The sequence below is a fragment of the Microcaecilia unicolor genome, chromosome 6 (genome assembly GCF_901765095.1).
Source record: "Microcaecilia unicolor chromosome 6, aMicUni1.1, whole genome shotgun sequence".
Classification (NCBI taxonomy): Eukaryota; Metazoa; Chordata; class Amphibia; order Gymnophiona; family Siphonopidae; genus Microcaecilia; species Microcaecilia unicolor.
Window position 1 is genome coordinate 116,668,430 of NC_044036.1, and position 17,781 is coordinate 116,686,210.

Sequence of the window (17,781 nt, forward strand, 5' to 3'; positions counted from 1 at the left end):
TTTATTGGCCTTAAAAAAAAACTGGGTGGACTTAAGGGACAGTCTGCTCAAAACAGAAGGCTAAAAGGGGGGGGGGGGGGGGAGTCAACATGAGCTACTTACAATGGTTATTTTACAGTTAACCTGGGTTATTAGTAACTAGGTCTCACTGCATGAAATGCCACCTGTGCTAAAATAGCACAAGTTTTGGTTAAATAGCCCACTCCCATTTTAATTACAAAAGAGACTTAAGGGAAGGAAGTTATCCTAGGTGTGCAAGGCATGTTCAACATTCTAAAAATGTTGGAAGAACAATTGACTAGATTAGGGTGGAAAGTAAGACATCATGCATTGTTGCAGAACCACCCTACTATTAAGGAAAATAAAAAGAAGGGTGTGTGCTGTTTTTCTAATTTCCTTGAGATCCTAGTCTTTTTTTTTTAAACTAGAAACTTGCTCAAGTCCTCAGGTCTACGATGGGATGCAAAAATTTATTTTTATTAGAATCAAGAAATACTTGACAAAATCCCCACTCTTTTTTCTCTGGTGGAACAGATTCAACTACAATGGTCTCTGAGAAGGAGACAAATTCTTTAAAAATAAATCCCGATGCTACGATTTTGAACATGAAACATTCGGTGGGCAGTTTAGTGGGGCTTCAAATAGGCATAATTTGTATCATTCCAAGCTGTGCTCAGATCACAAGCATCTGGACCAGTGGCTTGTGTAAAATTTGAGCCCTACCCCTAAAGGAAGGTTCTTTGGAATAGACACTGGCTACATCTGCCTGGATCCAACTAAAAGACATCCCAGGTTTTGGCTTAGGAAAGATACCACTGTTCAACTAAAGCGAGAATTGCCACATAACATTTCCAAAGAAATATTTAGGGGGACACTGCACACATATGGGAAAAAGTTGTGTATTCTCAAATGCTAAGCAATGTGTGTGGTGTAAAACACAGCAATCTTGCTAATACAGTCTCATACAGTAAAGTACACTGGAAGCAGCATTGTTGTGGGATCCTTAGCAGCAGCAAGGGATACAGAGACTTGTGAAGATGGAGGGACAGTGGAAAGTTCAGACAGATCCTGAAGGAAAACCTGTTTTAGTCTGTGTTAGACCTGGCACTGGGATAAGGATTCACTTTTTAGCAAGACAATGATTCCAAGCACAAAGCAAAAGCAACAATGGAGTGGCTCAGCAAGAAGAAAGTGAATGTCTGTGACCCAGTTAAAGCCCAGACCTGAATCCAATAGAAAATCTGTGGCAAGACACAGCCAACTTGAAAGAGCTCGATCTGATCTACCAAGAATGGGCATAATCTGCACCATCCTGTTCTGCAAAGTTGGTAGACACTTACCTTAAATGACTCACAGCTGTTACTGATGCAAAAGAGGTTTACACTACTGAGTCAAAGGGTGTGAAGGCTTATGCAGTCAAGACTCTCTGGTTTCTTATCCTTAAACTTTTATAATTGTGTAGAGTGATAAAAAACTACAACTTTTTTTTAAACTGTATTTAAGACATCAAAATGTGAAAATGGCCAAGGATATGAAGACTTCCAAGGTACCTTATCCACAAAATTTGCTTTAGTTAAGCTGAAATGCTGCTTAGAGAAGCTTTACGTAAGTACAAAAGAATTGCCATACTGGGACAGACTGAAGGTCCATCAAGCCCAGCATCCTATTTCCAACAGTGGCCAATCCAGGTCACAAGTACCTGGCAAGACCCCAAAAAAGTACTTTTTATGCTGCTTATCCTAGAAATAAGCAGTGGATTTTCCCCAAATCCATTTTAAAAATGGTTTATGGACTTTTCCTTTAGTAAGACATCCAAGCCTTTTTTAAACCCTGCTAACTGCTTTTACTACATTCCCTGGCAACAAATTCCCATTAAAAATTGAAGAAAGAATATTTTAATTAGTAATTCCACCATTCATGATGTATTGTAAGCCACATTGAGCCTGCAAAGAGGTGGGAAAATGTGGGATACAAATGCAAAAAATAAAGAACAGAAATGGCACATTATTTGGTTAAGACCATCTTCTAAAGAATTTTGAGAACTGAGAACCTCCTCCCTGAATGTCTGCTAGTCATCCTGAGTTAAATGTCTTAAATGTCACAAACATCTACTAAAAGTGAGTTACACTAATCCAATCAATTTTAAAATAAGGAAATGGAGTAAGATTTTCAATGTTTTCATAATCAAGACAGGATCAAAGCAATCTGATCAGCCTCAGTGCATGAAGGGATCTTTTAACACAAACTATGTAGAGCAAACTTAAGTGAGCTGTCCAATGTAAATACCTAATGGGGTAATGAGCATACTGACTCTCTCAGAAGGATATTGGAACCATGAATAAAGGTTTGGTTTTGATAGGGAAAACACTACCTTAAAAAAAAAAAAAAAACTTCTTAAGCGAGTTCAGGATCTATTTACTGCGTGGCTCAAACTCTATGGAACTCATCATCTATGCTTTGTCTTGAGTTATCATCCCCTAAATTTAAGGTGGCCCTTAAGACCTATTTATTTAAAAGATGGTGACGTGAGCGTTTGTCAGTGTGTGTCTCTTGCCTCTTTGCTGGGATCTACTATTTTCCACTATGAACAATGCTGCATAACAAAAGAATGGGAGTGAATTGAGCCTTACCCCTCCAGACATCTTCTCCCATCCAGCAAAGTTTGGAATGCTTCACCATCAAACTCCTACAGGAGAAGTCGAGAGTGCCCATTGCAAGTCTGTCTGAGGGAGTGCACAGCTTGCTGGGTCTGGACACAGCATTGTCCCCACCGACTGTTAGCTCCCCACCGTGTCCATCGGACACCCAAGAAATTCGGCACTCGCTCCCGTGATGGAAAACACTGCGTCAGTGAGTAGCATTGAGGGGGTTATACTCGTGGAACAGTACACTGAAGAAGAAAGTGAAGAAGTGGTGCGAGAGGCTGCACCCACAGTGGCTACTCTGGAGAAGGTTTAGAAAGACCTTCAACGACTCAATTCAACTGTTGAAAAATCTGCACAAGAAGTTGTGACCTTAGAGAGTAACGTTGATTCTCTCACATTATCTTTTGAGTCTGTTAAGCAACTCAGCACAGATTAGCTAAGTTAAAATTGGCGTTAAAGAAGTTAGAGACCTTGAATGTGGTGTTAAAGGATAAATTTTTGATACACCGTAAGATTGAACTGGAAACTATTAATAGAAGGCTAGATCTTCAGGTGTCAAATTTTCCAAGGACCCCAGATTTATCTCCTCTGGAACTCTTAAAACAACATTTGTGCTGGAAAATGTGAAGCTACCTCATAAAGCTATTCCTGTATTATCTTCTTAATGCCTCTAGTAAGGCACAGGAATTAACAGGGGCTGCAGTTCAATCATCATCAAAAATGGAAGACACTAAGCTGTGTCTACAATATTGGATGAATTGTTCTCTGAAATAAGTAAAGATCTACTTCGTAGTCTTTGCACAAGATCTAAATGCAATTATGAGACTATTTTCGAAAACAACAATCTGCTTTGTGGGTAATGGATATGGATATATCCAGTTGTCACTAAGGGGGTCTTTTATAAAGGTGCGCTACCGTTTTTTGCGCAAGCTAAAAATTCATGTGCACTAAACACTAAGATGCCCATAGGAATATAATGAGCTCCTTAGCATTTAGTGTGCATTAAAATCTCTAGCACGCCTTTGTAAAAGGGGCCCTAAATCTACACAAGAACAGAGAAAAGGATTTCTGATGATGCAAGAAGTAGTTAAAAAAAATTGGGGGCCTTCTTTCTCTTGGCCTATGCATGCAATCGTTAAATACGTGGTTTTTTTTGCATCACATCAACTTAAGAGTCTTTTTGGACTTGAATATCTCTAGAGGGAATGTGTCTTCTGAAGTTAGCCGATATATATACCTGTGGTTTTCACGCTAGGCCTTTTCTTGCTTTGTAGCTATCTTCTAACTTACTCCTTGATAAATGTTCCACTCCCCTCTATACATAGAGGGGCATAATCGAACGTGAACGCCCATCTCCATGGGCGACTATCTCTGTGGACGGGTACGCGAAGGGGCATCTTTCGAAAAAGATGGCGTCCATCTTTTGTTTCGATAATACGGTTGGTGCCGGGCAAATGCATCGGATTTGAACTGGGCGGTATCGGTTTTCAGCGATAATGGAAACCGAAGTGGCCCAGCTCAAAAACGAACACATCCAAGGCATTTGGTCGTGGGAGGGGCCAGGATTCGTAGTGCACTGGTCCCCCTCACATGCCAGGACACCAACTGGGCACCCTAGGGGGCACTTGTAAAAAGTAAAAAAAAATTAAAATACCTTCCAAGTCCATAGCTCCCTTACCTTGGATGCTAAGCCCCCCAAATCCCCTCCCCCCCAAACCACTCCCCACAACTCTACACCATTACCATAGCACTTTTGGGTGAAGGGGGGCACCTAGATGTGGGTACAGTGGGTTTTGGGGGGGGGGGGGGTTTGGAGGGCTCCCATTTACCAGCACAAGTGTAACAGGTAGGGGGGGAAGGGCCTGGGTCCACCTGCCTGAAGTCCACTGCACCCACTAACAACTGCTCCAAGGACCTGCATACTGCTGTGATGGAGCTGGGTATGACATTTCAGGCTGGCATACAGGTTGGACAAAAAAAGGTTTTAAAGTTTTTTTTTTTTTGTGGGAGGGGGGGGGTTAGTGACCACTGGGGGAGTCAGGAAAGGTCATCCCCGATTCCCTCCGGTGGTCATCTGGGGCAGTTGGGGCACTTTTTGTGGACTTGTTCGTGAAAAAAAAAAAAAAAAAAGGGTCCAAAAAAAGCGGCCCAAATTCTGCTTCTGCCGTCCTTCTTTTTTCCATTATCGGCCGAGGGCGCCCATCTCTCCTCGGCCGATAAACATGCCCCAGTCCCGCCTTCACCACACCCCCGTCAACTTTGTTCATTCCTGCAACAGACTGCAGTTGGAGGCGCCAAAAATCGGCTTTCGATTATACCGATTTGGGCACCCACCAGGAGAAAGGCGCCCAGCTCCCAATTTGGGTCGAAATATGGGCGTCTAAGGAAGGGTTAGAAATATTATCTCTGTACTGTAGTATTTTCTTCTTTCAGTTTTTGAATATTGCCCCTTTACTGCTGGTACAAGTGTATATGCTTGGAATAATTGTTTGAAATGTTTATAAAAAAACTAGTAAAAAAGGCCCGTTTCAGTCTTTAAGGCAACGGGCGCTAGCAAGGTTTTCCTCGGTGTGTGTGTGTGAGAGAGAGTGTGTCAGAATGACAGTGTGTACGAGTGCATATGTGAGACACAGCGAGACCGAGTTTGCTAAACCCCCTTCCCCCCCCTGAGTTCCTGAAACCCCTCCCACTTCTTCACATGCGAGTTCGACTCCCCCCTTCCACTTCTTCCCATCCCCCCTCTCCCCTTCCACTCCGCCTCTCCCCCCCTCTCCGAGTTCCAGGACCCCCCTCCTCTTCTTCCCCTCCCCCCACCCCGATCCAGGACCCCCCTCCCTTTCCAGGGCCTGCCCCTACCCTTCCAGTTGATTTCCATGAATCCCCTCCCCCGTGTCGTTTCAGGCCCCCCCCCCTGTAGTTTCATGACTCCCTCCCCCCCCCCCCCCCCCCGTGTCGGTCATGACCCCCCCCCCCCCTTCCCTCCCCTGTCATTTCAGGACCCCCCTCCTGCACATTTTTACCTCCCGCACGCTGTTGAGGGCGGGACCACAGGAACAGGTGAAATAGAAGCGAAAGAAGGACCCCCCCCCCCCCCCCCCACCGTGTCGTTCATGAAACACACTCTCTCTCTCTCACATTCACTGTATCTCAGATACAGTGTGTATCGCACACACTCATTCTCACACACACACTCGCACCCAGTCTCACTCTCACACACACTCCGAGGAAAACCTTGAAGCCCGTTTCATGTGTGTCAGAAACGGGCCTTTTTTACTAGTATTCTATAATCTAAAAGAGCAGGAGACCTGAGTTGGATCAGTGGAATTCTATACATGTCAAAATGATTGGGCAGAAGGAAGACTTAAAAAGGTGCCTTTTATACAAGCCTGTTGGCTTATACTTGAAGTTAAGTTTGTGCTCCTGATCACCTGGTGCTCTCTCAAAAAGAGAAACCACAAGGACAAAGATATTGGAAACCATACTAAGGAATAGTTTTACATTTTATATTACCTTATAAGGCTCAGTGGGCAAAAATGCTCTGATCCAAAATGCGATACCAGCTCCACCTAAAGAGCACAAAACATTAGTTAGAGGTAACCAGCACAAAATTACCACAGCTGAATTTATATCACCATCTAGACTCCTAATTCATAACTATTACTGAAGGTGGTATGCAGATTTGTTTTGTAGCAGAAATCTTGGATAGTTTTACAGTATTTTGTTACCATGCAACAGATAATACTCAAACCACACAGAGACAGAAGGCTGCTAACCTTTATGTACTTGATGAACATCTGAAGCAAGAGAAAAGAAAAATAAGATGTCAGTAAGATAAGTACATGCCACATGCAATCAAGTTACACTAAGACATATCTACGACAGAGCAAGTATAAAGAGTGAAACAAGCACAGAAGTATAAAGTTGTAGTATTTTTATTCCAATTTAAGTGTTTCTTCTTTCACCTCATGATCCTGCATATGCCATGGCACCTCAAACGATACAGATGAGCCTATTTGTGTTCTTATGCAAAAAGAACTGTGAACTGTTCTGACTTCCTTTTTTGCACAGTGGTTATCATGTCACTCACATTACCCAAAAATATACAAGACAAGTTGCTCCTACATGCAGCTGCCTATATTCCATATAGAGCAAGTATGGAGAAATCATCACTTTCTAAAAGGCTTCAATGAAGAGTTCAGAATGAGTGAACATTAGTTTAATGCTTTATAAAACATCTTCCATAACATTACAACAAGGTGATATACCACTTATGAAAACACTAATAAGAACATAACTATACGAAGAAAATCTTAAATCCCATGATCATATTTGCAGTAATAAAATTACAATAGTGTATCAGAGGACCAAGTGAGAGCAAGATTCCAAAGAGCGAGAGCTATGGAATGTTTAAGACAGCAACTACATGGAGTTGGGTAAGTGGGCCTCTTGAACACACCTTAGCCGGTACTTAGGTTCACACTACTATCCTTGCTAATTTATGTAAGGCTCCAATTTAAAACAAAATAATGATAAAAAGATACACCAAATTCTCATTTTATCTGATTCTATATCAATAAATCCATGTATGAGGAATCTCTATGACAGACAGTAGGGTTTCCTCCATGTTGTCCTAAAAGACCTTGAGAACTCAAACAAGAAATAAAAATAAAATCAATCTGCAGGATCCTTGCCCAATACAAAAATAAAACTGGATATGCATTATGAATTAGTTGTGAGCATCTCACGTGTAGAAAACACTCAAAAGAATGGCCTTAAACATTCATAAAATATAGCAGCAGGATGTTATTACTGAATCAAAATGCCCACTAATATAGAGGATCACCTCCATATGCCTTTTTCTGACAGCTTTTCAGGAGGCCTTTTGCCAAATCAACTACTACAAACATGCCAGATACATTTTAAGCTGGAATTATTGACTATATTTAAATGCCCTCTCTTTTTCTCTAATGAATGGTGTTAAAATGCATTGCTATAGCATAAAAAACATAAAATCACAGTCTAAGGTTTCCTCTCACAGACACAGCACCTGCTGCTCTTGAGAATCCTGAAGGCAGTTAGAGCACTGAAAGGCTCAGGACATATTAGGAGCACTGCTGAAAAAGGAAGTGGAGGAGTGGCCTAGTGGTTAGGGTGGTGGACTTTGGTCCTGGGGAACTGAGGAACTGAGTTCAATTCCCGGCACAGGCAGCTCCTTGTGACTGTGGGCAAGTCACTTAACCCTCCATTGCCCGCCGCATTGAGCCCACAAGTGATTTCCCCCCGTAACTTAAAGCAAAGTTCTTTGACGTAAAGCTATATTTCAATGCTTGAAATATAAATCAGGCATCCCATCTTGATACTACAGCTTCACATTGAGTGGGCCTGATGGGAAGTGCAACTGGTATGATAAGTACATAAGTAATACCATACTGGGAAAAGACCAAAGGCCCATCAAGCCCAGCATCCTGTCCCCGACAGCGGCCAATCCAGGTCAAGGGCACCCTGGCAGCTTCCCAAAATTCTATACATGTTATTCCCGAAATTGTGGATTTTTCCCCAAGTCCATTTAGTAGCAGTCTAATGAATAGTACTCAAGATCACCCGCACACCCTGCACCAAAGGCATCAGAACAGAACACCACACATGGGCCCTGGCCCTTCCAAATTTTCAAGGTTGCATTCATTTGATTGTCCGCTTAGGGTCATGACCATCAAAGCAGATTACATACATTAATATATATTTAACTACATAAGTATTTCTAAGATTCTGTATCTGCTACAATCCATTAAAACTGAAGTCCACCATCAACCTCCTCTGCATTGTCTCCATTTGTTTCTATATTACTGGAAGCCTTTGATCTCCTAGGCCTGGTCTGAATTTACAACTTTAAAAAAACAGTTGATTACTTAAAAATTTAATCCTACATTGCCAACTAGTAAGACTGCTGATCCACACGGTGGACTGCAGTGCCACCCAGTGAAATTTGCCTAGCTAGCTTCAGTCACAAAGAATGTGCCTTGGTCTGGCACACATTGGAGATCCCAGTGGTGTGTGGGAGAGGAAACTAAAATCCTCACCAACCAAAGAGAAGGCAAAAGTGCAAGACGTCAAACACCTACATAACAGTACTTAAAAAGATCACCTCAATGACACACCAAAGCTACCACCAGCACCCTGAGATCACCCTTGGGAACTATACAACTGGTGAATACCAGATCAGCTGCAAAGAAATTCTCAATGATCCATGATATATGAACAGCACCTTGACATCCTAGGAATAAGTGAAACCTGGCTAGATGAAAGTGGAGGTTTACCACTGACTGAACTATTGCGCAAAAGGTTTCCATATCCAACATCAACCAAGACCAGGAATACAGGGTGGAGGGGTAGCAGTCTTGATTCGGGATACAATTAAACTGTGCAGAATCTCCATTCCCCAGCTAAATGAATCATCTCTTTTAATATAGGTTGAATAGGAGAAACCAATCTGGCTACTGAGCACCTCGTAATAACACATTATCTGTGCAAGAACTCCTAGATCTGATTACTCAAGTGACCCTGAATTACCCTAGGATGGTGATCATGGGAGATTTCAATCTATGCATCGAATCCAGCACAGCTGCCTTTCTGGACACGATGACAGCACTAGGATTCACACAGGTATCAATTCTCCAACTCATGAAAAGGGTCACATACTAGATTTGGTATTCTACAAAGGTGTTGACATCCTAAAATTCTGGGACACCAGTATTGAAATAACTCCCCTTTCATGGTCAGACCATTTCCTGATTAAATTTTCCCTAAGTGACCAACTGAAACAAATAGCATCTCCCAGAGTTTGGAAGGAGATCAGAGACAAAAAAGCTGACGAGAATTTCCTAGAGGCCTTGGACTATCCACATGTGGATAAAAAGACAACTACACTGTCAGAACAGGTAGACACTTGGAATACATACTTAGCCTAGACCTTAGAGAAAACGGCACCACTAAAACAGGTCTTACGCCCCACTCACAAACACTCACCTTGGTTTTCTCCAGAATTTCGGATCCTTAAACGCAAAGGACGGAAACTGGAAAGGAGATGGCGGAAATGCCTGGACAAAGACAGGCTAAACTGTAGGAAGCACATGACAAAGTACTGCCAAGCCTTAACAGCAACCAAAAAACAATATTTCTCTCAATGCATTGCACAGGCTGCCAATTAAACCAAGCAGCTGTTCAGTAAGCAGCCTACTGCAACCCCCCACAACAGAACCAGCCTGCCCAGTCTAAACTGAACGGCAATGATTTTGCTGCTTACTTTTCTAACAAAATTAAAAGTCTCCGCCAGGATTTACAGGTAATTCCACCCAGCCTCCAATCTGTTAACTGTGAGTGTACAAACTTGCCCCCTCCTGACAGAGACAGATGGGACACTTGACCCAATAACAGAGGAGAGCCTTGACAAAATCCTAAGAGAACTCTGATCAACCACCTGCTTCCTCGACCCCTTCCCATCTAAGATAGTGCAGCAGGCAAGTATGGGCCTTACAGAAGGTGCCACTAAAATTGTGAGCTCCTCTCTTTCTAATGGGCAACTACCAACAGCATTAAAAAGGGCAGTGGTTCAAACTTCGCTAAAGAAAAACAACCTTGACTATGACAAACTTGAAAGTTATCGGCCAGTATCCAAACATCCCATTTCTAGGGAAACTTACAGAACAAACAGTGTGTTACAGTGTGTTCAACTCAATGATTGGCTAGATCCATGTCAGTCTGGATTCATACCCAGTTATGGAACAGAAACAGTCCTCGTATCCCTAACTAGATGACACTGTGGCTCATGTTATTATGCTAGCTCAACTGGCAGAAACAGGTATCAATGAAACAGTACGTGCCTGGCTCAGATTCTATCAGACAGGCAACAGTCCATAATGTTTGGCAGCAACTCATTGCCACCATAGTAAAACACAGCTTCTCTGGGTCCCTAACACAAGTGGACACGTACCTGACATCAAAATCTCTTTTGGGAAGTACAAACTCCTCTTCAAATCACAAGTCAGGAACCTTGGATTCAACACTTACTCTGATTCCACAAATCCAAGCAACCTTCAACAGCTGCATCTACTGTTTACGACAGCTAAGCTGCCTCTCTCCTTACATCAAGGAGGAAAATCTTATCCCTGTTGTGCATCCCACGATAGCATTAAGACTGGATTACTGTAATGCACTCGGAAATGGTCTGACTACAAAGGGTCTGCACCAGCTCCAAATGATTCACCTGCAGCAAGACTCATAGAAGGTTGCAAGCGACGTGACCACACCATTTTTGCAAAAACTTCATTGGCTACCAGTACAATACAGGGCTAAATTTAAAAAAAAATAAAAAAACACTCTATGTCTGATCCTCAAGGCTCTTAAATGAAATGGCCCCAAGAACTTGAACAGGATAACTTTCTACACACCTCCAAGGACACTAAGGTTCCCCAAGGGGTATCCCTAACCACACCCTCTCCAAAAGACAATAAACGATGTGATACCCACAAGCGAGTGTTCGGCGTAGCCCCCACACTCTGGAATGCACTCCCTGAAAGGCTCCGCTTAACACAAGACTATCTGTACATCAGGAAGCAGGTGAAAGCTTGGCTCTTCAACCAGGCCTTTAATGGAAGATAACTAACTTTAGTCTCACATACACACAAGGGATGGCACAGGCTGCACATACTGCAGCAGGACATGTTTATCCACTCCTACCCTAGCTGAGATAACATTTAACCATCTGACCTCATGTGCAACTTTCTTTAGTCACCTTATTTTCTAACTCCTCTTACACTCTTACCTATCTATATCTTCCATCTTTGCTTATACCCTACGCTGTCTATTAAAATGTTCTATTACGGTATTGTGTTGACATTGTAAGTAGTATGCCATACTTTGTATTATCTGAATATTTTTACTGCTGTTAATTGTCTATTGCTTATGTTTGATTTATTCTTACTGTACACCGCCTTGAATGAATTCTTTCAAAAAGGCGGTAAATAAATGAGAAAGAAAAAAAGAAGTTACAATTTGATAGAAGTAGCAGAAAATGTTTAAACCTCCTTCCTTTTGCTGGTCCATATCAGCTGCAGGCTAACAAGAGGCAGAAGGAAGAAGAAATTAGGTCTTACATGATCATTTTCTTCCCACTAGCCCTTCCCACTATTCCAGAACCTGTGGGTTGTGTCCATCAACCAGCAGGTGGAGATAGAGAACTGATATCTGAGTAGAGACTTCTCCCTTGGCATCCAGCTACTCAGTATTTACATAGACAAGCAGTAAGGATAATACTCGGAATAAACTCAACCAACTTTAACAACTCGATAACCGAACATAACCAGACAAGCAAATGTGTGTACAGCTCTCATCTCTAGACAACAAGATATATAAAGGAAGCACCATGCAAGGTGATGGTCATTATTTGGCTCATTAATTCATACTGACTAAACATCTTAGAAACCTCAGGCGGGGCTCTGGAATAGCAGGAAGGACTAATGGAAAGAAAATCAATCAACTAAGACCTTAATTTCTCCTTCCATAATGTAGCTTCCCACTATTCCAGAATCTGTGGGATGTATAAAAGCAATCCATAGAGTAGGTGGGATCCTGGCGGCAGCTGCGCCACCCTGAGGACTGAAGCTCCATAATTAGCTTCCAAGAGCACTGCAACGCCCACCCTGTAGCGCTTTGTAAAGGTATGCAATATTGACCATGTCACCGCCTTGCAAATATCCGCTGGTGACAATAAGGTAGTCTCTGTACTCCTTGTAGAATGTGCTCAAAGGCCTGAGGAGCTTGCTTCCCTGCAAGCAGACATGATAGTCTCCTTCAGCCATCTAGCAACTGTAGGCTTGGAAGCCATGAGGCCATGCCTGGATTTACCAAAAACCAAAGTCTGTCAGATCTATGAAACTCATTCGTGACTTCCAGATATCTAATGAGGACTCTATGCATATCAAGACGCATCAAGGAAGAATACAGAGCCTCTTCATCCTCTCTGCAGAAGGATGGAAGTTCCACAGATTCGTTGAGATGAAATGCAGATACCATTTCTGGAAGAATAGAAGGAACTGTGCGCAGGGAGACCCCCACCTCCGAAAAGCAGAGAAATACATCCTGACAAGATCCTAAAGCTCCAAAACCTTATAGGCCAAAGCAACAACCACCAAGAATGATGTCTTTAGCATAAGATCTTTCAAGGAGGCCTTCCAGAGTGGCACAAAGGAGACTTCTGAAGAGCCCGAAGGACTAAATTAAGGTTCCACTCTGGACACAGTGTATGAAAGGGAAGCTGAAAGTGGCCCACTCATAAGAAATTGAACAACATCCAGGTGAGCTACAAGAGACATTTTCTGTAGTCAGTCCCTGAAAAAGTGGAGGAGTGGCCTAGTGGTTAGAGTGGTGGACTCTGGTCGTGGGGAACTGAGGAACTGAGTTCAATTCCCACTTCAGGCACAGGCAGCTCCTTGTGACTCTGGGCAAGTCACTTAACCCTCCATTGCCCCAGGTACAAATAAGTACCTGTATGTAATACGTAAGCCGCATTGAGCCTGCCATGAGTGGGAAAGCGCGGGGTACAAATGTAACAAAAAAAATAAAGCTGAACTTGAACCCAATGCCAATCCCTTCTGAACACCTGCCTGGAGAAATGCTTCTCCCCATTCTCCCACCAGGCCCAGTATCCCTCCTTCTCTCTCCCCCTTCCCAACCAGGTCAGATATCTCCTTTCCCATTCCCCCCAGCACTGCCAGGCCCGGCACTTGTTTTTCTTACCACCACCCCTCCCCCGCAAAATCAGGTCCACCTGTCTCCCTCACCGGACACCCTTCCAATCTAAACTTCCAATCTCTAAAGTCAAGAGTGTACATTCTCACCGCTAGGGGCTCAGTCTGCCAAATAAGGTAATGCTCCTGAATAATGGGACTTCTTATGAAAAGCTCCAGAAGAAACTAGATCTATGTAGGCCATCAAAGGGCTCTGGTTTCATGACTTTCAGGAGAGCTCTCACTATGAGAGGTATGGAAGGATAATTGTACAGAAGTTCATCTCCCCAGTCTGGGTGGAAGGCATCAGAGGCTCTCTTGCCATGTGCCTCTATCCTGGAACAGAACTGAGGGACTTTTCTTTTGTAAGATGTGGCAAAAAGATCTATCGAAGGAGCACTCATATGGTTGTAAACTCTACTCAGTTTGTCTGCCAGGTATGTGGTTCTGAGGATCCTCTCCCTCCTGCTACTTGACAGTCTTAAATAAAACAAACTTGTTTGCCAGCCATTCTTTGGAAGCCTTTAGAATGTTCCATATTGCTCTTAACGCCAGGAAATGTATCTGGTGGAGTATCTTCTGGAAGACCGCATGCAGCGCCCCCCCCTCCCCCCCCCCCCCCCCAAGTGTGAAAACCATCTACATTGGCTCCCCCCACATCAATTTGGATGCATCTGTCGTTAAAATGGATTGAAATAGGTAAATTTGGACGGGGACATCTTTTGCCAGTTAGATTGGCTGAGTTCTAAAGAAAACGTGACAGAAGGCCTGTGCCCACCAAGTTCTCAAGGTCCACTGAGGGCCAATATCAACATCTGCCATGCTGATACCTGCTGACTCACTTGGATTTCTTTCACAACATACATTAAAATAGTGATCCTCTGCCAAGGAAGAAAAGCTGTTACAATTTGTGCCTAGCAGGACTGTATGAACTCAAATTGCTGTGAAAGCTTAGGTGATATTTTGGGTAATTTATAATGAACCCTAGTAACTCCAGCACCTGAATTGTTGCGCGTAATGATCCTCTTGCCCCTTCCAAAGATGCACTCCTGACTAGCCAATAATCTAAATAGGGAATCTCTTCCACTCCCAGTCTGCATAGATAAGCTATGACACAAGGCACTTAATGAATACCTGGGGTGCTCATGTGAGGCCATAAGGCAGCATGCAGTACTAGAAATGATGTTTTCCAATGACAATAAACTATGTGGGATGTGAGCATAGCATTCTAAAAAAAAAAAAAAAATTCCTCACAAAAAGACTCCAATGCCTAAGCTTCTGTCCCCTAGGAATGAGCTTTGAAACTTGACCCTTTTGAGAGCTAAATCAACTACCATGGCATGGTGAGGAAGCTGCTGTTTCTTGAATCCAGCAGCCTTCTGGACTCTATACATCGATCAACCATTTAATAGAAGCTACAGAAGGGTGGGAGGGTCCCACTTCCTTCAGCCTCCGGACAGAGGTGGTGGTTGTTAAGGAATTACAGGATAACCAATGTGTTTCTACCTTGGCTGATCCTTCATTTCCACCTCTACCTTAAAAAGGAAAGCCATTTCTCTCACAAAACACTGGTGGGGATTATTTTCTCTCATAAGGTGGGAAGGGGATCCAATGGTTATCCAGGTAAGCCCTCTTTAGAAATATCTGGATCAGTCAGAATCCATTCAGCATCCGACCTAGAAAAATGCTCTATAGGAGATCTGGATCTCTGCCTGTCTTGACCTAACATTGGAGTTCAGACTTGGCCTGTCCTCCCCCAAAGGTCTGGAGATAGACACCTGTGCAGTAGGCCTCAACCTAGAGCTGCTTCAAGGTTTTGATGTCAATGTCTACCTTGTAGGCAGTGTGTAGGTCTTCAGAACTGGCTACATATCTGTCTCAGCATCAATAATGTTAAAGCCACAGTATCACGTTGAGCAAAGCAGCATTCCATCCACTCCCCCAACTTCTTTGTGGGCTGCTTTTAGAAGGCTAATTGACATAGATGTGGAGAGTGCTGTAGGTGTCAGCACATCCTCCTGAGTTACTTCAAAAGGTATCAGAAAATAGGGTTTCAGGTTCTTGGAGGCCATAATACCCTTTCTGAAGTCACAGGGGATGAATGGTCCCCATATCAGGGGGCATAACCTAATGGTTTGTGCAGTGGCCTGAGAACCAGAGGAACCGGGTTCAATCCCTACTGAAGCTCTTTTTGCTTCTGGGCAAGTCACAACCATCCACTGCCCCAGCTACAAAATAAGTACCTGTCTATAATATATAAACTGCTTTGATTGTTAACCACAGAAAAGGCAGAATATCAAATTCCATCCCCTTTCCCTTGGCATGAGATATGGCAATTTAGGAAGGATAGAGATGGTCAAAAAGGTAAAGTAACAGCTCTGTATGTGAGAAACCATATTAAAATTCAGGGGGCATGGGGAAAGAAGCAGCAATATGGATTGCCTTGAAAAGATAAGATGGAATCTCTATCCGCATGGGTGTTGTCTACAGACTGCCAGAGTCAATCAGAGCAGTTTGACAAAGATCTGGCTGTAGATAACCAAAAGTTGGGAAAGAAAGGGGATGTGCTGTTGACGGACAGGGAATGGAAAGCTCCATCTGTGGAACTGGAAACAAATGGTGAGGAAGCTCACGAAGGAAGGAGTGACGCTGGATCTGGTGCTCACAAATGGGAAAAGTGTGTCTCCGTACACCGCCTTGGGTGAATCTCTTCATAAAGGCAGTTAATAAATCCCAATAAATAAATATGATGTCCGAGTTGGAGCCCACAAAGACAGTAATGATCAGTTTGGTTTGATAGAACAGCTAAACTGAGGGCAACCACACAAAACTCAAAGCCCTGGATTTTAAACATGCTGACTTTAGTAAAATGGGGAGAGTACCTAAAGAAAGAGCTGACAGGATGGGAGGACACAAGAAGTGGAAAGACAGTGCTTCAGGCTGAACTATAAAAATAGCTACAGACTTTATATGAGGAGAGTAAATACAAGCGAGAGAAGAAGGAAACCGATAGGTTCTCCAAACAAGTGGCAAAAAAGAAAAGAGGCAAAAGAGTCAGTATTCATGAAATACAGAAAATACCGGATGAAACTGAAAGAAGCAAACAGATATACGGGTTGGCGAAAGCTCAAGCGGAAGAAAAAATGACTAGAAACGTAAGGAGGGATGATAATTTTTCAGGTATATTACTAAAAGGAGAAAGGCAAAAGTAGAATTGTAAGGCTGAAAGATGCTATGAACCGCTATGTGGGGAGTGATAAGGAAAAAGGGAATGTGATAAGCAAATACATAGAAACAGAGAAAAATATAGGCAGTTACCGACAATATGGCCTATCCAGTCTGCCCATCCATGCTATCTACTCTCCTTATCACTCCCTTAAAGATCCTACGTACTTGTCCCAAGCTCTCTTGAATTCAGACACCTTTTGTCTCTACCACTTCCACCGGGAGGCCGTTCCACGAATTCACCACCCTTTCTATGAAGAAGTATTGCCTCAGGTTACTTCTGAATCTATCCCCTTTCAATTGAAAGACACACCACCTGTGCATATACGCCGCAAAGGTATTTAAATGTCTACTTGGATTTCAGCAAAATCTTTGATGCAGTCCCTCATAGGAGGTTCCTAAATAAACTTGACATGCTGAAGTTAGGACCCAAAGTGGTGAACTGGATTAGAAACTAGTTGACACCATCAGAAAGTGGTGGCTAAAGGAGTGCCTCAAAGATAAGTGCTGGGGCCATTTCTATTCAATATATTTGTCAGCAACATTACTAAATTGAACGTAAAGTCTGCCTCTTTGTGGATGATACCAAGATTTGCAACTGAGTGGACACCCCTGAAGGAGTGTGCAACATGAAGAGGGATCTGCAAAAGCTAGAAGAATGGTTTAATATTTGGCAGTTAAAAGTTAATATGAAGTGCAGAATAATGTATGTGGGAAATTGAAATCCAAAGGAGACATATGTGCTAGTTGGTGAGAGGCTGATATGCACAGAGAGAGGGACCCTGGGTTGATGGTGTCTAAGCATCTAAAGGTGATGAACAGTGTGATAAGGCAGTAGCCATAGCCAGAAGGATGCAAAGCTGCACAAAGAGGCATAACCAGCAGGAGAAAGGAGATGTTGATGCCCTGTACTAGTTGCTGGTGAGGTTCCATTTGGAGCATTGCGTTCAGTTTTGGATATCATATCTTGCTAAGGATGTAAAAAAGACTTCAAACAGTTCAGAGGAAGATGATTAAAATGGTATGAAGCTTGTGCCAAGACGTATAAGAAGAGACTGGACAACCTGACCATGTATACCCTAGAGGAAAGGATGGATAGGGGAGATATAATACAGACATCTAAATACTTG

At 42.9% G+C, this 17,781-nt stretch overlaps 1 protein-coding gene across 5 annotated transcripts in view; it reads right to left on the reverse strand.

Moving 5' to 3' along the window:
* SUCO (SUN domain containing ossification factor) overlaps positions 1 to 17,781 on the reverse strand; it is a 256,708-nt gene that overhangs the window by 131,252 nt on the left and 107,675 nt on the right. For 3 of the 5 annotated variants that reach the window (XM_030208501.1, XM_030208499.1, XM_030208497.1), the window contains exons 12-13: positions 6,419 to 6,439; positions 6,156 to 6,211 (exon numbers count right to left, since the gene is read on the reverse strand). In XM_030208501.1, coding sequence (XP_030064361.1) covers positions 6,156 to 6,211; positions 6,419 to 6,439 — 77 coding nt within the window. The remainder of the gene's footprint in view (positions 1 to 6,155; positions 6,212 to 6,418; positions 6,440 to 17,781) is intronic. The other 2 variants (XM_030208502.1, XM_030208500.1) reach the window with 1 other exon arrangement.